Source organism: Trichechus manatus, unplaced genomic scaffold (assembly GCF_000243295.1).
Source record: "Trichechus manatus latirostris isolate Lorelei unplaced genomic scaffold, TriManLat1.0 scaffold00105, whole genome shotgun sequence".
NCBI classification, from domain to species: domain Eukaryota; kingdom Metazoa; phylum Chordata; class Mammalia; order Sirenia; family Trichechidae; genus Trichechus; species Trichechus manatus.
Genome location: NW_004444041.1, coordinates 283,724 through 300,733, shown reverse-complemented (window position 1 = coordinate 300,733; position 17,010 = coordinate 283,724). Strand labels below are relative to the sequence as shown.

The window sequence follows — 17,010 nt, the reverse complement described above, 5'->3', positions numbered from 1 at the left end:
GGAAGGGCTGATAAGTCTGTCTACAATTAAAAGGTGAAGCTACAACGATTCTGCAACATATTATAAATGACCCAAAGACGCAGCATTAACATCCATGATATTCAAATATAAGAGGGGTAAGGCAGACTCTTGACATTAACCAAAAATTCATTCAGACACTTCTACAAACACCACTATTGTTCAGGATACAATTTTCCCCCATAACTAAAAATATTAAGAGACTCTCTCAAACAAGGACAGTAAAGAACACTGCATTTAAACATTCCTCCCAGTTAAGCACCTCCCACCTGCCCAAGGCCTCCCAAGGGACTGTTCCGTTGGTCCCTTTTTTCCTCAATACATCCTATCCTTGCTCACTTTCAGCCAACTGCAGCCTATTTCTGGAACCAGCACCAAATCTAAACCCTTTCAAATCTTTCCTCTGGGATCATAGCTGCCCCCCATGAAAGCCCTCTAGACACCAGCCCCTGAAACCATCACAAACATTTCTACACAGGGCCCAAAAACAAAGAGAACACTTACTCAACACTGCTCTCAAACTACAATCTTTTCACCCCTTCTCACAACTGCTGAAATGAGAAGTCACCCTACGTACAATTCAAAGCCTGAGGAAAATGACAAATCATGGCCATTGGCTTCAGAGTTGCCTACTGTTATACTGTCTTTAAATTTCTCAAAGAGAGCAGTTACATGGTTTTAATATATACCCTAGGGATGTGAAGTACCCTCTCCAAAAATACACATTCTAAGGATGAATAATTAGCATTTCAAAGTCTCTAATCAAAAATCTACCATCCAGAGTTGTTTCCACAAGCCTTTAGCACAATGGAAATGAGAACTGATCTTGTAACAGGTAAAAAGAGTAATGTTACTATAGCTCTGAATTAAGGACTAATCACCATGGCCATGTGATTTTTCTATGAAGTATTGAGCTGCCTGCATACCTACTTCTCAGGAAAGGACTGATAGAGAATTACTCTGAGCCAGGCAAGGAGAAGACAGAGAGCTGTACTTGACCAGACCATTATATTTCTAGGGGAAAAGGAATCAGCAGTATTTGGAAGGAAGTAATAATTATGGATTATAGACTAAGTTGACTACGGAAGGACTTGAGGACTGGAAGGCGGTGATTACTAATGAGAAAGTGTAAGGGTCAAAGAATTGCTGGATTGGGAGTCCAAGAGCAAGTAAACTGAAGTCAAGATTTCTGAGGTGTTACAGTTACTGGTGATAACAAATTTTTAAGTACATAATGAAAAAGAATTGAGCCACCCAAAGGAGTTTCCTGGAAAAATATAGCTAAAACTTGTTATCACTTAAGAAATTACCATCATTGGGACAATTTTCTGTTCAGAGAATTGCATATGGTGCACATTAAAATACTGAAACCAAAATTTCAAACAGAAACCATGAAATACTATACTCCCATGTGTATTAATTTAAAACCTACCAGAATTAGCACTTGTACTCTAGAGACAAACTGTCTAGGTTCTAATCCCAGCTCCACCATATACTAGCTAAGTGTCTCTGTTTCCGCATTGGTAAATGAGGATATTACTAGTACCTATCTAACAGGATTGTCAGAGGTTGTATGAGTCATTATATGTAAAGAGCTTAGAACAGTGCCTGACACACAATAAACACTACATAAATGTTAGCTGGTTTTCTTAAAGCTTAATATTTTGATATTTTCATTACAAAGGTCTACCAAAAACTAAGAAGACTGAAGTAATGAACTGATTTTGAGATAAGGCATTTTGTTTGAAACACACATTTAGTAAGTATAGTATTTCTTATTAACTAGTTTGGTTTATAATATGCTATGTTTGTTGCACTAAAACATTTTAAGGTGGCAGAAAAGCCTGTTTTAAACCTAATAGGAAGGTAAATATTTGGCTTAATAAACCATAAAGAAATATAACCTGCAATGACTGGTGGTGATACTTGAGTTGTCTGTCCTGTAACTGCTTTACTATTAATTGGTTTTGCAAAGATCAGCTTCGTGATTACTGGACCAGAGGTTGGTGTTCGAGGCTTCTTAGCAATCTGAAACATATAAATAACTATGAAGACCATGTTTTCATAAAATACCTATTCAATCAAAGTTAGACAGAAGATCCATACACAAAACTACATGTGAAACCAGCTTATTTGACAAAATATATCTAAGGTTTAACATTAAAAACATTTAAAATACAGCCATTCATCAAAATATAATTAATATGATCACACTCTTAAGCCCACATATGATAATACATTTGCATTTTATTGTAAATCCTTATTTTTGTCTCTGGAATATATGCATATGATGAAAACTAAACTAATATTTAATAATAAGCAGAACACTGTGGTATAGCAATATTCTTTTTCAAAGTAAACTCTTCAATAATAAAAAGATGGAGTACAGTAGTTATTTAAGAAAGTACAGCACAAATAATGAAGCCACCTGTAAATATAATTACATTGGCCTCTGGAAGCAAAATATAAATACACATGAAAGACAAATTTATGATCAGATTTTCAACTTCAGATCTACACATGAGGAGTAGATAAAGGAAGAACTGAACAAGCTAATGCCCTCTGGTACAGAGAGACAAGTTTGGTTAAAACAAATGCTACTCTAAAGACAAAGGCTCTGAAACATTACTTACTAAAATACTGTTACTATACCATAAAGTCCTTGAAGGGAGGATCTATATTTTATTCATCTCTGATCTGAAGTTATATATTGGCATGCTGTTGACCTGAACTAAAATTCTCCACAAATCAAGGAAGGGAGAGTTACCTGTATTTTCAGATTAAAATTATCAAAGTATGTAAAGAAAAAGATTCCCCTAAAAATTAGGAGCAGAAATTTAGCTATGATAAAAAGTATAGATTTTTAGAGCAGGATGGACATTAAATATTATCTTTTGGCAGATATGGAAACTGAGACTCTGAACAGTACTATTTATTATTGGCAATAACGACTTAAAAGGTACAAACATGACCAACTTGAGCAAAAGAAATATACCAGAACCTGTAATAGATCATAGAATTAACTAAATATCAGTTCTTTGTGCTCAAATTACAAACTGAAATAACACATTTTCTTACACTCAGAATATATTAGTTTCTTACATTCAGAACACATTGCTGACAAAATAAAATATAAATGAAATACAAATCACTCCTTTAAAAACAAGTAGAATTATTACTATATTTTAAAATACCCAGTTTATAAAACTATTACATACCCAAATAAATCCATAATTATACTTTAAAAAGCTGATGTAATTCAGGAAGACATACAGGGAAAATATTTTCCAAGTGCATTTATAGGTCTAAAACGCTAAAATAAGTTAGAATTTCATCTATCAGTATTAGTGATTTCAAGAGTTAGAAATAATGATGTTCTTAGAAAACCAAACAACCTTAGCTATAAACATTAACAGCCTGAAGTACTTCTCCATTTTTAATTATTTTCACAATTATATGACTTATAGGAATACTTACCAAGCAGGAAAATAACTTCAACAATATAGCCAAGAAGCACATTAATTTTTCAAATACACAATCTCATCTTACCCTTGGGGTTATGTTCCTCTAGTTGAGCATTGTGGAAAATAACAATTTGTAGTCCCATTATAGAACTATGAATTTTTGCATTATGAATGCTGAACTACACTAAAACAAAACTACTTTAAGTAAAACAAACCATAAAGGATCATTTTTTAACAATTTTATCTAATCAGCAGATTAAGACAAAAATGAATCAAAAAAGGAGATTTACAAATGAGGTAGACAAATACGTCATCAAATAATACATTCAGGTAATTTTTGGCACTGTGTTGGACAGATTCAGAGGCAAGTAAAGAGTTATGTTGTTCCAGATTACTAGTCATTTACTTTTCTTATATACTGTGCACATGAAACATAGGAAAAGTGTTTATATATTTGTTATTAAGTATAATTATACCTCTTTGGGAGCCCTGGTGGCACAGTGGTTAAGAGCTCAGCTGCTAACTCAAAGTTCAGCAGTTCAAACCCACCAGTCACTTCTTGGAAACCCTAAGGGGGCAGATCTGCTCTGTCCTATAGGGTCACTGTGAGTCAGAATCGACTCAACAGCAAAGGGCTTTTTTTTTTTTAAATACTTCTTTGAGAACTAAGGTGCCTCTGACCCAAGTCATGGTATTTTCAATCACCTCATATCCATGTGAAAGCTGGACAATGCATAAGGAAGACCAAAGAATTGATGCCTTTGAATTATGGTGCTGGCAAAGAACACTGAATATACTATGGTCTGCCAGAAGAATGAACAAATCTGTCTTGGAAGAAATATAGCCAGAATGCTCCTTAGAAGTGAGGATGGTGATACTTTGTCTCACGTACTTTGGACACGTTATCAGGAGGGATCAGTCCCTGGAGAAGGAAATCATGCTGGTAATGCAGAGGATCAGTGAAAAAGTGGAAGACCCTCAATGAGATGGATTGACACAGTGGCTGCAACAATGGGCTCAAACAGCAATGATTATGAGGATGGCACAGGACTAGGCAGTATTTCATTCTGTTGTTCATAGGGTCATTATGAGTCGGAACCAATGCAATGGCACCTAACAACAACATACTTCTTTGTTACTGCCTCTGGCCTCAATTGTCACATCTTTCATTTATTTTTCTAGATGAGTCTCCTTCTTCGACCCTTACCTGCTGTCCATACCCTAACAGTCTTAATACTCTGATTAAACTTAAGACAATGCTGAGGACTGTTTTTTTTGGGGGGGTGGGGATCAGAGAATCATATATACCATATAATAGTAAATCAAATATTCTGGTGCCTAAAAAGGAAAAATACACATGTGTACCTTTTCACTTTTTTTTCCCCCAATGCATCAGAGCTCTGCAGGTTACTTCTGAGTTGGAAAGATCTGAGTTGCCTACAAATAACTAGACAAGTAGAACAGTAGCTGAAATGGGGTTTCTTTTGTTTTTGCTGTTTTGTTAAACAGAAATTCTTTTTTTATATATATAAATAGAATCAGTTTTATAAAAGTAACAACAATAAAACAAGTTATAAGAACTAGACCCCAGTCTTTGCTTTTAGTATTAGTATTTAGGGGATTACAGTAGAAAACTAGTGGACACAAGTACACTGGTCATTAAAATGGTATGTACAACATAGCTCTTGTAAATGAAAAGTGACAATCTGGTTTCCATTTTCAGGTTCTTGTGACCCTGGTTATGATCCACACTGCCAAAGTCAGATAAACTTCTGGTAAATCAATAAAAACAAGTTTCAAAACTGATAAAAATTAAGCTGAGGCCAAGATGCTTGACAGTGATAGGATATCTCATTCAAGAGACCCCCCATCAAAAGTAAGAAATAAAAGGAAGCCAGAGATAAGTGGGAGATGATAATGAACAAGAAAAAAAGGGCACTAAAGAATGTTTAACAGTGGCTGAAGGGACATGGGCAAATTACAGGGTTTGAGAAATCTTACAAAGTTCTTAAATACAAAGTCCATGAAAAATATTTTGAATTCTTCTGCCAATATAGTAACAAAAGCATTACTTCTAATATCAGCTGAAAGTGGATAGTTCCCCAAACCTTCCTACTTCCTTATATACCTGCTTTACTAGTTTAACTCATGCCTTCTCCTTTCTTCAAAGAGGTAACTCTTTCAAACAGGGAAATGTATTTGTGTTTCTTGGTCTCAAGTGGACAACTGTATTTCTAAGAGTAGTGATAACCTAAAAAGGCCTACTGGAGCATGAAAAACTGGGACCCATTTAATAAATGCTCTGGTAACCTGTCTTAGGAGCCAATTCATACTAATAATAGGCAGCATTTTGAAGGATCCTCAATGTTTTGAGAAAAATACTGGGTACCTGTCTTTCACCATATATTTCATGATCAAATAGCCATCTTATAGCTAAAGTCACAAACTCAAAAATAAGTAAACCACTCAAAGTTCCACGGCTGGTAGGGTAACATAGAGGTAACTCAAACCCAGGTGATCCAGCTCCAAAGCCTATATGTTACCTTCTATCACGTGGCACTGCCTTTTCCATATTGCAAACATAAATAATGGCAATGAACAATAAACTCCAAAGATGTGCCCACATTAGCTGATATGTATTACTGCTGGCTCCAAGGGTTTCTCAGAGCAGCAAAGTTTTCCTACCTGGGCTACCTGTTAACTGAAAAAAAAATTTTTCTGAATGATTTTTTAGCAGCCTAGCAGCAATTCTGGCATCTTCATCTCAGCAAAACATCCTTGTTATTAAACTACCACTAAAAATAAAATGGATTTAAGAAGCAGTAGAAGGCTATACAGAAAATAATTTGAAAATTAACCAAAATTCTGTTTGCTCTAAGTTCTGTGGCAAAAAAATTTCATAAGCAATGGACATACCAAACTTTAAAAACCCACACAATTACTAAAAGCAGCATTCAAAAGAATTCAGTTAACAGCTATGCATTTAATCACCCTACAAACACAACTATGAATCAATTCAATTTTTTAACATGCATTTTAATTAATAAGCCCCCTTCTTTTTTTTTTACCTGTACTGTTTTTAACTGTTGGGTCTGTACCACAGAGGGCTGAGTTGTAGTATTAATCAGTTGACTTCCTGGGGTCAATGCTGAGACACCAATGACAGGTTTCACCTCTGGCCTCCCTCCAATGGTAACTACTTTAATTTGCTGTGGTGGTAACTTTGCATCTCCTGACTGGGCCTGAGTTGTAACTTTCTGAGCCTGGGGTAGTTGGCTATGGGGTAATGCTAAAACAATTGGTGAACCAGACTTGCCCAAAGTTGTTAAAATTAACTTCTGTCCATCTGGTTTAAGGGTCTGATTGCCAAGTTTAAGATCAGATGTCTGTGATACTTTGTTTAAAATAATCTGATTGGCTGATATAGTCACAGGAGTCTGAGCACCAAGTTTTTGAAGGCCACTTGGAAAAGTTGGTTTCACTGTGGTATTAGAATCTGCTTTAGTAACTGTGGTATTCACTGCAACTTGGTTAGTGTGGTTACTGTACACTGTGATTGGTTCCGTGGAAATGGGCGTGGCTGTAGAGTCACCAGTAGAATTTATGTTGACAATTTCTTCCAGTTCTGTCTCCATGGGAATTGGGGATGAAACAATAACAGCCTCAATACTATCATCATCCACTAACGTTATACCAGTGTCCATTATCTCCTCTGGAAGCAAACTATTCACCTCAGCTGGCACCACCTCCATGATCGTTCTCCTGCTAGAAAGTTGATCAGGCACTGCAATAAAAGTTGAAAAATGAATAGGTTACTCACTGGGTTTCAGAACAGATTTAAAAGAAAAAAAAAAAAGTCAAGAAAAATGCAAGTGACAAAATAACCATTTTTTATTGATATATAACTGAATGAAGGCTATTCCTGATGCTTATTTGGGTTAAACCATTTTAACACATCCTCAACATTCAAATATCTGAAATAAAGTCATAATGGACCCAAAACTAGAAGCTAACATTCTCATTTGCTCAACCCCATTTGCTCTCAACCAAAAAGTATACTGCAATCAAGCAATGCTAAGTCACATAATTACAGGAAACACCTTTCTAATGCCCTCTCATAAAACTTTTTAATCTTTGATGTGTCTAACCATCTTATTTCTTCCCAGCTATGTTTCTCCCCCACACTGAAAGACCTGAAGACTGCTGATTCACACAAGCAAATAAGGATATAAATATTAACAGATAATGGAAAATATCTTCAAATCTCCAAGAGCTAAGTCCTAATATGAGGGTACTATACCATTCATGGAGCCCTGGTGGCACAGTGGTTAAGAGTTCAACTGCTAACCAAAAGGTCAGCAGTTTGAATCCACCAGCTACTCCCTGGAAATCCTATGGGGCAGTTCTACTCTGCCCTATAGGGTAGCTATGAGTCAGAGTCAACTCCACGGCAATGAGTTTGGGTTTTTTTGTTTTTTTGTTTTTTTTTTCAGTATACCCTTTATAAAGCCCATTAAATACCCAAATTAATGTTAAAGGAGTTTCTAAAGTAATCCATCTCAGTGACTGCAGGTCAAACAGCTTATACGGCACAAGTTTGATCAATTAGCTTCATATCAATGAAACCTTTATTTGAAAAGAAGACTTGCTAATCCCCCTCAGTCATTTAAGATGTCAGATAGGTAACCATTTAAGAGGTATATAGCCAGACCACATACAGGAGAAAAAAAAAAAACAAAAAAGGTAATAATAATAAAGCAGATTACAGACAAATCAGACTGCAATACTTTTAACCAAAGTTACGCAAAACTTCCAGTAAAGGAAGCAATACCATTATCTTCACATATTAAAGAGAGCACATTATCTTCATGACTGACTAAATAGCAATAAGTTATTTACCCAGAGAACATTAAAGATGAATAGGAATCTAACAAGCTAATTTTTCTTTTCTTCCCTTTTTTTAAATATAAAAATGCAATATCCATTCCAAGATTAAAAGAAACAGACATGAATAGCAAACTATAATTACTAGCATTATACAAATACTAGCACTGTCAAGAATTAATGATCATTACTGAGAGCTTACTATCTACCAGTGATGGCATTATTTTATTTAATCCTCACGACAACTCTATTACATAGGTACCATTATCATTCCCATTTTACAGATGAGGAAATTTCAAAAGGTTAAGTAATTCGCGCAAGGTCACACAGTTAGTAAATAGTAGAGTTAGGACTCAAACTCATGTTTTTAGGATACCAAAGTTCATATTTTAATCACAAAATTATATTGTCTTTAATTTTTACCACTAGTATTTAAAAATGGAGAAAAACAAGTCTACTCCTTTACAGGATGCAAACAGTCAAACAATTGACCACTAGCTGAAAGGTTGGTGATTCAAACCTACTAAGAGGCACCTGGGAAGATAGGCCTCGTGATCTACTTCCAAAAGGTCACAGCCTTGGAAACGCTATGGACCAGCTCTACTCTACATACTGGAGGTCACCATGACTCAGAACTGACTCCTCAACAGCAACTAACAACAACTACTTTACAGTCAATACCCCACCTTGAAACACCAGCCTATGCAACCACTGATCTGTTCTATCTATAGATTAGCTTTGCCTTTCTGTCTGTTCTAAAAGGTCACATAAATTGAATCATATATTATGTACTGGTGACACAGAGGAATCATATGGTATGAGTTTATCTTCTCAGCAAGTTTTTTGAGATTTATCTTTATTATTGTGCTTATTAGTAAGTCTCTTCCTTTTTTATTGCCGAATAGTATTCCATTGTACAAATCTATCACAATTTGTTCATTCATTCAACTGTTGATAAACATTTGGAATGTTTACAGTTTGGGACTATTATGAATAATGCTTTTATGGACATTCAAATTCAAGTTTTCCATGGACATACATTTTCATTTCTCTTGAGTAAATACCTAGAAGTGGAACTGCTGGATCATAATGTAAGTTTATCTTTAACTTTGCATGAAATTACCAGACTGTTTTCCAACTTTGGTATACCATTTTATGCATGTATCAGCAATGTATGAAATTTCAGTTGCTCCATATTCTCACCAACAATTGATACTGTCAGTCTTTATAATTTTAGCCATTTTAGTGCTGAAGTGGTATCTCATTGTGGTTTTAATTTGAAATTGCACATTACTCATGATGTTAAGTATGTTTTCACATGCCCATTGTCTATTTGTATATTTTCTTTTGCAAAAGGCCTGTTAAAATCTTTTGATCTGTTTTAAAAACTGGGCTTTTATTTTTTTTGGCTTATTATTGAATTGGATGAGTTATTTAAATATGCTGTAAAATCATCAGTCACAATAACATGTAGCTTGAAGGAGTCACTAGGTTGTGGAAACCCAGAGTACCAGTACTTCTCTACATGAGGGTTTTCCTGATCAAGAAAAACTTCAATGGACAGTCACAGTACAGGCATGCAAAAACATTAACACCAATTATACGTTCAGCAGTGGAAGTCACAACAACAGTGCACAACACCAAAGGATCCACCCACAAAGTCACATTAGCTTCCCTTCCCTTGCCAAGCCCCATCAGGTGAATCTGGATGCCACTCCCCCCACAGAACCAGGTAGCATGGTGAATTGGACACCGCATCCTACAGAGTCATACAAGTTTGACTCCCTTCTCTCCCTGAAGTTACCCAGCATATTTAGACATTTGGGTATGGCCTTTAGTCCCCTTTAAGGACAAGGAGACCCAAGCCCAGCCCGTATTCATCTATCTGCTTAAAGTACCTGAAGTCAAAGAGCAGATGCAGGGAGAGGTCGGGCCAAGGAGGGAGACAGTGGCAGTTTTGCATTTACTTTCAGTTTCAAGTATCCACCTCTGCTGCTCAACCAAACAAACCTATACTGTTTTTGATCCACCCACAGCTCTATATTCTTATTGCTGACATCATTTTTTTTAGGATTGAAAAACACCATTGCTGACACCACTTTGGGGGGGTACTCCTTGACTCAGCAGCTACAGCCACATTGTTTTTCAAATGGGGCCGTGGAGTTTAGTGTACAACAACCAAAGCACCATTCAGGTGGCTTGTTTCAATCCTGCCTCTAAATATTCATTAACAGGTAGAAGATTGGGAGACTCTTACACCTCCTACCTCCATCCTTGTCCATCACCTGAATGACAGCTTTTGCTCCCATACCCTATAACCCAGCCCACAAGACCATCGTCCTTTCTCTTTCAGAAAGCTATGTCTCTGTCAGCTCGCCATCCTCATGGCCAAAACTGTCCAAAACTGTCAAGAACTGTGAGGAGTCTGTGATTATATACCCTACTTGCCTATAGCAGTACTAGTATTATTTCATGATACTGGAAGAAGACACAGTAGTCTGAGGTCAGAGACAAAAAACTTACTATTCACAGCCCAGCAAGAAACATGAGCGTCTTGTATCAGTTCCCTCTTGCCCCGCAAGTTTCATGAGGTCAAGTGGAGTGACTCAAGTAGGAGCTGCACATTCAGTGAGTTTGTATCCAACTAAAGAACCCTGAGTTTAGGCAACCCAAATCTTTTAAAATTGACTGCAAGCAAATCTGCCCTTTGCCCATACAAAAATATTACCTTTATTATGCTGGACAATAAGCAAATCTGCCCTTTTGCTCCAATGGGAGATACTATCTCTATCATCCAAGGCTCTCTGCTATACAAGCATCCTTGAAAAGGTTTTTTGTCTCACTTGCAAGAGGTGCAAATATGTGAAGATCCATAGAAAATCATCTCCCAACAGTATATTCTCTATCTCAGCAATGTTTCGTACTTCAAGTATATAAATCTTGTACATATTTTGCTAAATTTATCCCTAAGTATTTCTTGGCTTTTGATGCTATTATAATTGGTCTTTTTTCAGGGATCGTAATAGAGGGTGTCTCAGACAGAGCAGCAGAAAAATGTAGAACACAATTCAAATACACCAAAAAGACCAGACTTATTGGTCTGACAGAGACTGGAGGAACCCTTGAGACTATGGCCCCTGGACACCCTGATAACTCAGAACTGAAGCCACTCCTAAAGTTCACCTTTCCGCCAAAGATTAGACAGGCCCATAAAATAAACAAAAACACAAGTGAGGAACGTGCTTCTTAGATCAATAAACTACACGAAACCAAATGGGCAATGCCTGCCCAAAAGCAAAGACAAGAAAGCAGGAAGGGACAAGAAAACTGGACAAACAGAAACAGGGAACCCAGGGTGGAAAGGGTGAGAGTGCTGACACATTGAGGGGATTGCAACCAATGTCAGGAAACAATTTGTGAATAAATTTTTGAATGAGAAGCTAATCTGCTCTGCAAACTTTCACCTAAAGCACAATAAAATAAATAGTAATAATAATAATTGGTCTTTTTTTTTCCCATTTTCCAATTGTTTGTTGCCAGTAGAAATACAACTGATTTTTGTATATTGTCCTTGTATCTTGTAATCTAGCTAAACTCATTTATTAATTCTAGTAGCTTTTCTATAGGTTCCTTAGGATTTTCCACAAAGGCAATCATGTTGTCTATGAATAGTTATCTTTATTTCTTCCTTCCCAATGTGTATATCTTTTATTTCTTTATTTTGCCTTACTATACTGGCTAGGACCTCCAGTAAAACATTAAATAAAAACAGTGAAAGCAAACATCCTTGACTTATTCCCAATCTTAACTGTTAGCTGTAAGTTTTTCATAGATTCCCCTTACCAGGTAAGAGCCCTGGTGGCACAGTGGTTAAAGCTCTTGATTGCTAACTCAATGGTCAGCAGTTCGAAACCGAAAGATGTGGGAGTCTGCTTCCATAAGTATTTACAGTCTTGGAAACCCTATGGGGTCTCTATGAGTCAGAATCAACTCAACAGCAGTGGGTTTTTTGGGTTTTTACCAGGTTAAGGAAGTTCACTTCAATTTCTAGTTTGCTGAGCAGGTGTTGTTGTTTAATTATAGATGGATTTTTAATTGTCGTTTGCTTTTTCTGCAAATATTGAAATGATCACATGGCTTTTCTACTTTAGTCTGTTAATATGGTAAATTACATTGATTGATTTTTGAGTGTTTTGCAAGAAGATTTTTAAGTTCAATTTCTTTAACAGATACAGCTATTCAAGGTATCTCTTTCTTCTTGAATAACCTTTGATATTTCAAGGATTGTATCTTCCAAAGAATTTTCCATTTTGTCAAACTGTCACACTTATTAGCATAAAGTTGTACATAATATTCCTTTATTTTAACGTCTGTAAAATCTGTAGAAATGTCCCCTCTTTCCTCATGCTGGTCATTTGTATTCTCACTCTTTCTCTCTCTCTCTCTTTATTTTTACTGATCAGTCTAACCGGGTACTTATCAATTTCATTGATAATTTTAAAGAACCATTTTTGGTTTCATTGATTTTCTCCATCATTTGTCCTTTTTTTTTTATTTGTATCAACTGCTATTTTTAATCTCCTTCTTTCTGATTACTTTAGGTTTATTTTTTTTTTTCCTCCTAGAATCTTAAAATGGAAGCTTAGATCAGAGTTTAGCAAACTACTGCCTGTAGTACAAATCAGACCCCTGGCCTGTTTATGTATGGCCCTCCAGTTAAGAATGGTTTTTACATTTTTAAATTGTTAAAAAAAAGGCAAAGAATATGTGAGAGACTTACGCAGTTTGCAAAGCCTAAAATCTTTATCTGGTCATATACAGAAAAAGTTTGCCGACCCCTGGCTTAGATCAGTGATTTTAAGATGTTCGCATTTTTAAATGTAAGTACTTACTATTATAAATTTCCTTCAACACTGCTTCAGCCACATCCCACTAATTTCAATATGTTTTTATTATCATTCACTTCAAAAGTTTTCTAAATTTTCTTGTGATTTCTTCTTTTGACACATTTATAATATTGTTGTTAGCTGCCACTGGCCACCAATTCATCGTGACCCTAAGCACAATGGAACACAATGCTATCCTGGCCCTGTACCCATCCCCATGAGTGTTATCCATAGGGTTTTCACTGGCTAGTTTTTGGAAGTAGAATACCAAGTAGAAACACCTTTCTTCCTAGTCCTGCTTAGTCTGGAAGGTATGCTGAAACCTGTTCAGCATCATAGCAACATGCGAGCCTCCACTGACAAGACGAGTGGTAGCTGCATGAGGTGAACTGGCTGGGAATCAAACCTGAGTCTCCTGCATGGATAATACAGAAGTATGCTATTTAATTTTCAAATATTTCGGGATTTTCTAATGATCTTATTATTGGTTTCTAATTTATTCCATTATTGTCAGAGAACGCACTATGTAATACTTCCATCATTTGAAATTAAAGACTTGTTTTATAACCCAGTATATGGTCTATCTTGGTGAACTTTCCATGTGCACTTGACAAGAATGTGTATCTTGTAGTTGCTGAGGGTAGTGTTCTATAAATGTCAATTAGGTCAAGTTGGCTGATAGTGTTGCTCAGATCTTCTATATCCTTACTGACTTTTTATTGTCCTATCAATTACTGAGAAAAAGTGTTAAAATACCCAAATATGACTGTGTACTTGTGTATTTCTCCTCTTAGGTCTGTCTACTTCTACTTCATATATTTTGCTCTGTTCATATATACATAAGCTCAGTTATTAGAAAGGACATGTCTTTTTATTTGTGCTGTTAAAGGAGACAAGGAGTTACAGGACTAAGAGTCTCTGAACTAGCAGCAAAGTTCAAATTGGTTTGATTGGTTTGGCCAGTCCTTATGCAGCATGGGGCAAACCAACTGTGCAGAGTTCTGGGGCTAGGACGCCTCGTAAGCCACCAAACAGACTAACGATGACAGCCTTATGATCAGACATCCATATCTGTTTCAATCAGGGCCACGTGCAGGGCACGGTAGCCTATGCTAAAAGAAAACCCTCAAAAGGAGCTTGTGGGCATGGCAGGAAAGGGTTTGGCCATCTAGTTGCATGAATCATCATCCTAATTTTAACCCTCAGGAATGGAAGGTATGCACTAGCACATGCAACATCATCATCACTGTGTTGAGGACCACGTCCAGAAACCAGAGAATCCCATATTTCCACCCTTTACAGGACAAGAAGCCAAGGAGCTTTTCACTTCACCTATAAGAAGGGTGATTTGTCAAGGCATGGTAGGGAAAGAATCCACAGAATACAATGCATTCTCTATGCCTCTAATATTTTAGCTCATAAAACAAAAGTTCTAAAGGCAAAGTATGTTCATGGAAGCCAATAAAATGAGTTTTTTTTGCCCTTACAGTTGAACACAGTTAAATGGTTTAAGTCCAATGAGAGTTAAAGATTCACTCCTTTCTGAAAGCGCGATGATTCCTAAATCTGGCTCAACTGTGTTAAGTTTATAAAACCTCCCTAAAATAGCACCCCATCCTCACTTTCAGAGCCCCTGGGTAGCACAAACAGTTAACTGCACTTGGCTGCTAACCAAAAGGTTGGAGGTTCAAGTCTACCCAGAGGCACCTTGGAAAAAAGGCCTGGCGATCTACTTCCAAAAAATCAGCCACTGAAAACCCTTATTCTACTCTGACACACAAGAGGTTGTCATGAGTCAGAATCAATTTGATGGCAACTAGAAATTGAAGCCATCACTTCCACTACCCCAGGCATTCTATCGCATTTCCCAAGTTTTATCCATCACAGCAGCTCTCACAATCAGAAAATACTCTGTTTTTTTATTTATAGTTTGATTCCCTCTCTCCCACTTCTTTAGAACGTAAACTCCATGACGACAGAGACTTGTCTATCTTGATCGCCACTGTATCCCCTACTCCCAGTGCCTAGAGTAGAGCTGGAAAATGATAATCTCTTCATACAAATCTGAAGAATGAATAAATTAATCAGAGAGAAGGGAGTGTCATCTAAAACTCTAGAATTATTTCTGTTGGACTTTGAAAATGACTTTTGTTTCTATATTTGAGTAGGATAGGTTTAATATGATGCTCTGGAACACTTCAAAAAATAATAATAATAATAACCCATATCACCATAAAGCACACTAATAAGCTAAGAAACTCTTTCAAATAATTTTCTAAATACTCAGATTTAGCTTGTAACTAACATCCTCTGTAATTACATGCCATGTTAAAATCTACAAAGTTCTTTTAGCTTTTAACTACCTTGATTTTTATCGATCATTTAATTGATAAAAATGTATTGCATCCAAACTTTGTGGAGGGCATTATAGGAAATTATTCTAAGACCCTGCCCTAAAAGAATTTAGAAATCAACAGGGGAATGACATGATCACAGTTGTACTTTGGGAGGATTAACCTTATCTCAGTATTTTATTGGACTGGAGGCAGGGGAACTAGTTAGAAGGCTATTCAGTAACTAGTTCAAGATAGAGATAAATGAAAGGCTCTGATTTAGGATGATGACAATAAAAAGAAGTGAACTAAATATAAAATAAATAAGATAGAAAAATAACAAATGTTCTATGCTTTTACAGTTTTTAAAGAGTTTCTTATGTAATGTTACCACTGCTGAAACACTGTTCTTAGTTACAGGAGGAGGACAATTTGGGTAAATATTTTCATTCTTGCACATAATAAAATGAAGTGGTGATCAACCACTGTATTACAAATGGGAGTGTAATATGTCAAATATTTGAACAGAAATAATCTGATGGTTTAAGAAATGTACTTTTGTAACTAGAGTTTACCACCAGCACTAACTGGTTAGTAACTATACCATCTGGATTTTAGCTTTGATGTCTAAAACCAAACATCAACAACTAAAGAACTAGGTACAGAACTACATTTCTCAAACCGGGAGCAGTGGACTGTAAGCCATGAGGTCTTTTTTTATTATTTATTTATTTTTAAGCTATAAGTTCTTGAAGAAGATTTGAAAAGTTTGCATTTTGATTGTGATAATCTTTTAAAAAAAGGTATATTCTGGATCATCTGGATAACCACCATATATCCAAAATCAAATCAATGGTACTAGAATTAGGGTGGGCTAAAGAGAAAGGAAGGGCAATGGTGGTTCAGTGGTAGGATTTTCTCACATCCATGCTGAAGGCCTGGGTTCGATTCCTGACCAATGTGGAGCCACCACGTCTGTCAGTGGAGGCTTGCGTGTTGCTACGATGCTGAACAGGTTTCAGTGGAGTTTCCAGACTAAGACAGCCTAGGAAGAAAGGTCTGGTGATCTAGAGCTGATCCATAATTGACCACAGAGATGGCACAGGACTGGGCAGCATTTTGTTTTGTTCTGTTGTACATGAGGTCACCATGAGTCTGGGGCTGATTCTACAGCACCTAAAGCTAAACCACCTCACCTGTGATTTAAGGATGAAAGCTTTGCAGCATTCACACAGAAAAGTGGCATAGGAATTGAGTCATCATAATATAGACAAACTGCACACCTGTTCCAGGGCAGACAATAGCAATTCACTACGCAAAGAAAGATTTAGTTTCAGCAAAACAACATCATTCATCATCCTAAATTTAATTTGCTTTATACCTTGATAAAAGCAATAAGCATAAGCATATATAAGGAATTTATCC

At 36.4% G+C, this 17,010-nt stretch overlaps 1 protein-coding gene across 7 annotated transcripts in view; it reads right to left on the bottom strand.

Moving 5' to 3' along the window:
* The window catches only part of LIN54 (lin-54 DREAM MuvB core complex component), a 96,750-nt gene that overhangs the window by 72,972 nt on the left and 6,768 nt on the right, over positions 1-17,010 (bottom strand). For 4 of the 7 annotated variants that reach the window (XM_023737573.1, XM_023737572.1, XM_023737574.1 and 1 more), the window contains 2 exons: positions 6,551-7,266; positions 1,923-2,046 (listed from right to left, as the gene is read on the bottom strand). In XM_023737573.1, the coding sequence (XP_023593341.1) occupies positions 1,923-2,046; positions 6,551-7,234 (808 nt within the window). In that variant the 5' untranslated portion in view covers positions 7,235-7,266. Of the gene's footprint in view, positions 1-1,922; positions 2,047-6,550; positions 7,267-17,010 lie in introns of those variants that run through there. The other 3 variants (XM_004383092.2, XM_023737576.1, XM_023737577.1) reach the window with 1 other exon arrangement.